The sequence below is a fragment of the Phoenix dactylifera genome, chromosome 12 (genome assembly GCF_051530095.1).
Source record: "Phoenix dactylifera cultivar Ajwa chromosome 12, Ajwa_hap1_PhDact_Kaust_v1.1, whole genome shotgun sequence".
In the NCBI taxonomy this organism is placed as follows: Eukaryota; Viridiplantae; Streptophyta; class Magnoliopsida; order Arecales; family Arecaceae; genus Phoenix; species Phoenix dactylifera.
This window is the reverse complement of record NC_143201.1, coordinates 22,638,051-22,645,422: the sequence shown is the minus strand read 5'-3', so window position 1 is coordinate 22,645,422 and position 7,372 is coordinate 22,638,051. Positions and strand designations below refer to the sequence as shown.

Genomic DNA, 7,372 nt, shown 5'->3' with positions numbered 1-7,372 from the left:
TGTTTCACTTTGGCTTTGCTGGCCACTTAAAATGATTTAATGGTCAAGTTTTAATATTTTTGGGGGTTGGATTTAGATAAGAACTGACCGGTTGTGGGGTGTTCCCCAATTTCCATGGAAGTATAGTGGAAATAAGCCTTGTTAATGAATTTGCGTTAGTTGATACAATTCTTTCTTTTTAATTGAATGACTTGATATTAATTGTACATAATTCCGCTATTAAATGCGGGCATTTAATAGCAACAGAGGCAACTCTGATTGAAAGAATATTGTTAACACTTAAAAATTCTTAAAATGGTGTTAATTATATTTTGCTCGAGAAAATTTAACTAAAATCTACAAAATTGGAATATATATAAGCTATTTATATCTGCCTTCCATACAATATGGTACTTCTCACTCCACAGAGGCATGTTTTGTATCAATTTGCACTAATGCTAATTAACCTTTTAGATGATCAATGGTTGGTAAATCCTTAATCATTTACATGCACTCGATCAAGAATATCCTTTATAGAATCCATCAAGTATAACGTAACAACGAGCTCCGATGTGGAGACGTTCCGTCTCACCATCACCTTAACTGTCATGTTCGGCCTAGTCAACATTGGATCAATTTGCAGCAACCCTAGTATCCCACAATTATTGGATTAAAAGAATGTAGGATGGTATTAGTATTGCTTCAATTCGATCGCCGAACCTTGCCAATTAGCTTGTTGTGGCCATTAGGCCCTAATGTGATCACCCTAATGATATATAAGTTTACAGAAGAACAGTAAAAGCACAACATCTATCAGTCGATCAGTAAAAGTACAGCATCCATCAGATGATCATTGTTTTCTTGGCATTGCAAAATCATAGCCCAGCAATCACTGATTTGTAAGTGCTAGCATAATAAATTGAAAGACGATACAAGAGAGAAGACTCTATAAAGTTAGAGAGGAGTTAAGAGTCTCATTCTTTGGAAGGATTAAGCATCGTCAGTCTCATAAGTGATTCCTGACAAGCTTTGCAACACAAAATGGCCAAAATGACCCAGCAGCTACGGAGACATTTAAGCATACTTTTAGCTTCACAAGCCTGAGATCAGGTTAGTTATTCAACCAATTACACCTTCACAAATGATAGTATCAGGCTCCATATTTAGGTGCCTTCCAGAGTTTAAATGCCACTTCATGCAGGAATCTGTCTGCAAGTATAGCAAGATTTCCACCATGCTGCAGGATAAAAAGAAACATGTCACATTGTCTTATAATGGTGATTAATTGTTCAGGAAGCCAAGATTGAATTATGGTTTCCTACAGCACAGTTCTAACTTTAGATGCACCTAGTTACAAACAAGTATCAGTAACCATCTTTCAGTCAAAAGCTCTAGATCATCTCCTGCAAGAGATGGGATTAGAATCGAACACTTCCCATCTTCACTACAAGACCAACAACTTCATAGCACAATCTTTATGCAGCAGCATGTGGTATTATTTTAAGAGTGCATTGCCTCCATAATGAAGTAAACAAGTTCTCAGAAAGGGAATTTCAAAGAGTGCTCGAATAAAAGAATACAGTGGGGCAAGCCTGGGGAAGCAGCACATCAAAACCAAAGCATGGGAATACATTTCTTGTGTGTGACAAACTTTTTCTGGAGGGTATATTACATGAAACAGAAGGTGATTCAACTAACATATACCTCCTCCAAAAGATCATCATAAATAAGCGAGTCCTTCAAATCAAGTTAGCAAATAGATTATTAATTGTATACTATTAGCAATAGGGGCGACTAAGGATGCCACATTTTCCATTTAAGCAAAACGGTCTCCACATAGGCAATCCCATGCTCGTGCCTTGTGGATTAAGTCTCAAACAACAACACAATATTTGTAACATGGATTAAGGTGGGTCCCCAGCTTACATATCTATTTCAGAAGAGAAGTGTGGTCACTGTATACACCACTGCACTTGAGAAATCTCAGCCACCTTCTCGCATGGACATGAGCAAGTGCTTAAGAATTGGAACTAGTTAAAAGTTTGTAAATAACTATCTACGAGTCTGAATATCTCTATGTCAATAGGTGAAATATACATCAGTAAGGACATAGAAAGGTTCATTATGTCAGCATTGTTTTTTCTTTTCTAACATTATTTTTATCCATGACCAATAGTTTCCGATATCAACATTCAAAACCTCAAATATGCTATAGTTTTCCTCTTAAATGAAAAAAAAAGAAAAAAACATAAGTCACATAAACATGGACAGAACCAAGTGTACCACAGCCTCAATCACAGTATACTGCGTTATGTCTTGCCAAATGGAAGACCTATCATCATGATTTTCTAAAGTGATTTATCCTTATTGAACTATAAGAAGACAAGTAAAAAAAGTTTACAAATTTTCAGCTCAAGTAATATGGCACGCACTAATGCTAAGTGCACTACAAAGAACGCATACCTCTCTAAATTCTTTGAAGGAGAATTCCCTAACCATATCCCAGCGGGTTATTCTCTCTTGCCACTGAGCAATTAGCATTGGATGGTGATGCCTGCAGAGCACACTTTCGTTGGTCAGCCACATATCACCCTACTATACTCAGACTGTGATTGCATTACCTTACCTGATGTCATTTAACGTATTTCCTCCTTTCATGGTGTAACTTTGACGAGGGTGGAGAAAAGATAGATCAGAATTTGTTTCTGTTCCAGGGGTCCAAATAAATGGATAAGGATCCTCCCTAGCAGAAACAGTGCCATAGCTCAATATGATTGAGAAATGTAGGCGAGAACTGATATCTAATCCTGGCTCTGTTGCTTGCATAATTCCACCTACGAGCTTGTTAAGCCAATCAACACCAGTGTCACTGACCATCTTTTCTTTTGGATCTTTTGATCTTTCACTAGTTTTGATGTGCAAAATCAGTAGATCAAACTCGCTTTTTTCTAGAACTCTCCCTCCCAAAAAGCCTAGAAGCTTCAGCAATTCAGATGCTATAGCAAATTCTTCAGGAATTTCATGAAAGTGGTTATTAGAGGGATCACATTGTGTGATCAACTCATCAATTTCTAGAACACTGAAACCAAGCTCTCTAGCGAAAGATTTAACATTCGGGCAAACAGTAATTATAGCAGCTCTCAAACCCATAAACCTGAAGTTAAATAACAAGTTTAATCAACAAAAGTAATATAAATAATATAGTTTTCATCAATTCAGTGAAACAAGAAAACATTATTGCACCTCTGTGATATTGTTGATATGGAAGATTCCTTTAGATTCGCATCAGCATCTGTTTCATAATGCTGTCCATTCTAAAAGACCAGGAATACATGTGACAAAGCATATGTCAAGTGTTATGTCATTTAGTTATTCTTACACAAAATGTACAGCAACTTTAGAAGGAAAGTGATCTCACCCTTGCTGTATAGAAATCATACGCATCCAATAATTGTGCTAATTCTCTAACCATTCTGTCATTTTCACATTCTGAAATTTAAAACCAAGAAAATCTCACAGAAAGAAAAGGGAAAAGAAGAAAAAGAAAAAAAGAGTCAAAACACTTCATCCTGCTATTCAGCTAAAAGAAATTTGCTTTCTAAACAACCATTGAGATTTAAACAACAGATTCCTGATGAGGAAAAACAGATATTAGGCTCCTTTTTATTATCCCTACTTTGATGAAACAGACAAAAGCCTTTTAGGAAAATAAACCGAATCAGTAATGTGCTCAATGAACAACCGTTCAGGTATATACTCAAGAGATCTAGTCTTGGTTATTCATACTGAATTTTAAATAGAATTCCAGTGGTATAACTTAGCATAGCACCTATAATAAATACTGTTTCCTACAAGGTTGATACACAAAAGGTTGTTTGGAAAGGTTATTTCATCTCAGCAATAAGGCGCTTTAGTAAATTCATGTCATTGCCTGTGCCTCTAAGATAAAGTTGCAATAACTTTTCCCGGAAAATATGGCATGAATTTTCAAAGTAGTTCTGCAGAGATGGTATAAGGAACAAGAGTAATGAGTTCTAAATCTCACGAGGTTGGTGACAGTCTGCAATAGAGCTCCCTCCTATCTTACAACGTGGTAATGAGAAATGACAAACTAATATTTCTGTTCTTTCATTCAAGTAGCTGCAGCCCGCATGGCAGAACCTTCTATGCTCACAAGATGAAATTGAGCCCAAACTAGTAAAAACATTGAAATGCAACATAACAAGACATAACAAAGAAGCAAAACAGGATTTAAGAATAAGAACACAATTATGGTCACATCCTAACTTATACCACTTCTAATGATAACTATCTATTAACAACTATCAGTTTGATATGGTAGTGGTACTTCTAGACTGTTAACACCGCTGATGCTGGTCCCAAGCCTAGATCATAAAGGTGGAGGGTCGATGTTACATTGATAGTCAATCAATTAAGGCATGTCAAAATATGACATGGGTCCAATTTTTGTATTTGTGAATGTTAAAACAACAGAAGAATCCCTTGGAAGTTGGAAGGAATGCCTGGCATACAAGGATTATAAATAGTTGGGCATGTCATAGTGGTGATATAGAAAAGATTAATAATAAGCTGTTGCTAGTAGGTGACATCAAGAAGAGGTACACCCTTATCAAGTTGGAACTTCTAATGAAGGTTGGCAGGTTTAAGGGCAGTCTAATCAAGCAATCACAAGAAAAAAAGTCATCGACAAACTTCTGATAAAATGGTAGATATCTGATTTTTCCATATGAAACCTTAAGCCAAGAAAATTGAAAAGACAGACAAGACTCCTCATTTCAAATTAGTTATGAAGGCACCGGTTCCGTGATCGAATATGCATCGCATCATAGTAATGACCATGCTGTCAAACAAAAGCAGAAACTATGCAGCTTGCAAAAATGGAGGAGCCAAATATGCCATGAGGGTATTTAGTGCAGATAAATCTGGCTGCCACCACCACACTACTGATTTCCCCAATCAAAGCACAAAGAGATTCTTAATATCACAAATGCGCAGAAATATGTGCGTGGAAAGCATGGAGATGGCTGCACATTCACCTTATAAATTCTTCACATGCAACCAATAAAATGGTCGTCCCAAACAACAAACATGGCAATAAGCACATGAATGGGGGCTACCTTGGCAATAAAAGAAAAGGCCTCCTCACAATCAATGACTTGTTCCTGTGTAACTAGACATAACAATAGTCAAATGGTATAAAGCAATTTAAGGTGAAAATAGCCCATAATTTACATAATGAAGATGTCCCCCTTCTTACTTTCCTCTTCAAATAAAAACCAGACGGTAGCCATTCTTAATTTATATCATTCCAAAAAGAATGAAGGATGTTTTCCACTTGTGAGAAAACAAGGTAGAAGTCATCACTCTTTGGGTTTGGGCAAAACCTCTCCTCTTTCATTTCTTCAATAGCTTCAGACCGTGAGAGATCACCTTTAATTCATTGTCTACCATGACATGCAGATATTAGTTCATTGTAAGTAAATTGGCACCTTAAAGTTCGGATCTGTACCAACAGCTTCATATTTTCCTAATGTTTAGCCAGCATGCAACTATCAAGCTCTTAGAAAGTTTCTCCACATAAAGAACAATCAAGATATATCTCTAACGATTGATGTTGAGGGGGCATGCGGCATGCCTTTAACAAACTATTTATGGAAACCAACACTCTACTATCTCTTGTCAAGAGTAAAATCTCTTCCATTTATTCTCCAAATTTGAAGGGCAGCTACTGCTACATTTCAAATCTTCCAAAGTAACAGTAATCAGTTCTCCACAGAAATCATGCTCCCTCCTCCATAGAGGCCCTTTAGAAAACCAAATTTTAAATGCTGTCCTATTCAAGATCATTGTGGCACCATTTTTACTTTTTAGGTAAGCAGTACCTTCTTCATTAATCGCAAGATTAAAAAGGAAACTTCAGTTTCTTCTCGCCATTCAGAAAAACAAATAATCTCTCATTAAAACCCAATATCAAGGTGCATGCCCATCCTCGCGCCGCCCCCCACTCCCCCAACCCCTCCGGAAAAAAAAAAATGAAGCATAGCAACCATACTTAACTAAAGATCCAAACTTTATCCCAGAAAACGAATTACCGTCAGTTAGGGAGACAATTAAGAAGAACAACAGAAGGGAATGAAAAAGATACCACCGGGAGGGGGAGTTCGGAGGGAAAGAAAGCCACAGGAGGCCCGAGAGGCGAAGGAGTGGAGATGGACGTGCGAGGGCGAGAGCAGAGAAGCGTGGCCGTCCCCATATATCACCAGCGCCCGGCTCGGCTTGTCGGCCATCTCTTTCTCTCTCGATTCGAGGCCCTCTTTGGATGCACTCAGAGCTCTGTATTAAAGAATCCAGTCAGGAGATCATCAGAACAGACCAGAAAACATCGAAATTCCAGATAAAACAGAAACAAACGCAATCTCGATCAAGCATTTTAAGATAGATAGCCAAAGAGACGAGACGAGATCCAATTACGTCACAGGGATTAGCTAGCCGTTGGAGAGCTCGAGCGGAGGTGTTGGTGATGGTGGCGGTGGCGGAGGTTCAAGGTGATGGTGATGAGTGGATTCCAAGCCCATGTCGCTTCACATAAAGTCGGCAAACGATGATAAAAGTTCCATGGAGGGTCCTGAACTCCGGATCATGTAGAGGGCCCTCCATATTGCGCCACGTCATCCATATCAGAATCTCAAAGGAACAAACCAGAACTAACGGAGAGACCTTTGGAGTCGAGCGCATCGGATCCACCACCGCTGCTGCGGCGACGGCGGCCGCAGAGACCGTGGATCGAGGACCAGTTGAAGAAAAGCGCGGGAGATGGACCCTCTCACCGCCACGAGTTCAAGCTCGAAGGAAAGGAGGGGGGCGGAGGAAGGAGCCATGGGTGCTATAAGCAGTGTCGGCCACCTCCCAGGCTCTCAATCTTTTCATTGCATTATTAATGTTTGTTATTTTTAATAATTTATATTATAATGGATTTGTTAGAATGTTATACTATAGATAATGAACATTATTTTCATTTTACCTTCTATTAAATAAGATGATATTTTTAAAGTTGAATTTTTATCTGAGAATTACCTCAATCGTACAGTAGAAGATTAATCTTCTCTTATCTCATAAAATATCAAGGGAAGGATTATATTATTATTTTTCATTTTTCATTGTTGCCATGATTTTTTAATATAACATCTATTATTTCCACCTCCATTCTTTGCTTGAATCCATTCTTTGGGTGTGGAGAAGACTTCTTTTTTTTCTTCTTTTTTTTTTAGATCTCTCAATTGATGTACAAAGATTAATTATTTCAACTTATTCAATATGTAAAATCTCTAATCTAACATACCTGAGAAGTGTTCGCTATCTAATTGGTACTTCT

At 37.9% G+C, this 7,372-nt stretch overlaps 1 protein-coding gene across 3 annotated transcripts; it reads right to left on the bottom strand.

The window, feature by feature from the left end:
- Nucleotides 1-872: 872 nt before the first annotated feature.
- On the bottom strand, nucleotides 873-6,857 carry LOC103719003 (uncharacterized). Of its 3 annotated transcripts, none has more exons than XM_008808045.5 (7): nucleotides 6,472-6,857; nucleotides 6,146-6,333; nucleotides 3,398-3,468; nucleotides 3,223-3,293; nucleotides 2,606-3,133; nucleotides 2,443-2,533; nucleotides 873-1,216 (listed from the first exon to the last, which is right to left on the bottom strand). In XM_008808045.5, the coding sequence occupies exons 2-7, from the start codon at nucleotides 6,285-6,287 to the stop codon at nucleotides 1,130-1,132; spliced, it is 990 nt and encodes a 329-aa protein (XP_008806267.2). In that variant the 5' UTR covers nucleotides 6,288-6,333; nucleotides 6,472-6,857; the 3' UTR covers nucleotides 873-1,129. The 3 variants fall into 3 exon arrangements, with proteins under 3 accessions (XP_008806267.2, XP_088565260.2, XP_088565259.2); XM_088709134.2 differs by having other exon boundaries at nucleotides 5,037-6,333; nucleotides 6,472-6,575; XM_088709133.2 differs by lacking the exon at nucleotides 6,472-6,857 and having other exon boundaries at nucleotides 3,398-3,491; nucleotides 6,146-6,285.
- Nucleotides 6,858-7,372: the final 515 nt, after the last annotated feature.

What these genes read in the sequence shown, in the direction of transcription:
- LOC103719003 (XM_008808045.5), bottom strand. Translation starts at nt 6,287, where the DNA reads ATGGCCGACAAGCCGAGCCGGGCGCTGGTGATATATGGGGACGGCCAC. An exon ending in ATGATTTCTATACAGCAAGG is followed by an intron (nt 3,294 to 3,397) that starts GTGAGATCACTT and finishes CTGGTCTTTTAG; the next exon opens with AATGGACAGCATTATGAAAC. An exon ending in ATATCAACAATATCACAGAG is followed by an intron (nt 3,134 to 3,222) that starts GTGCAATAATGT and finishes ATTTAACTTCAG; the next exon opens with GTTTATGGGTTTGAGAGCTG.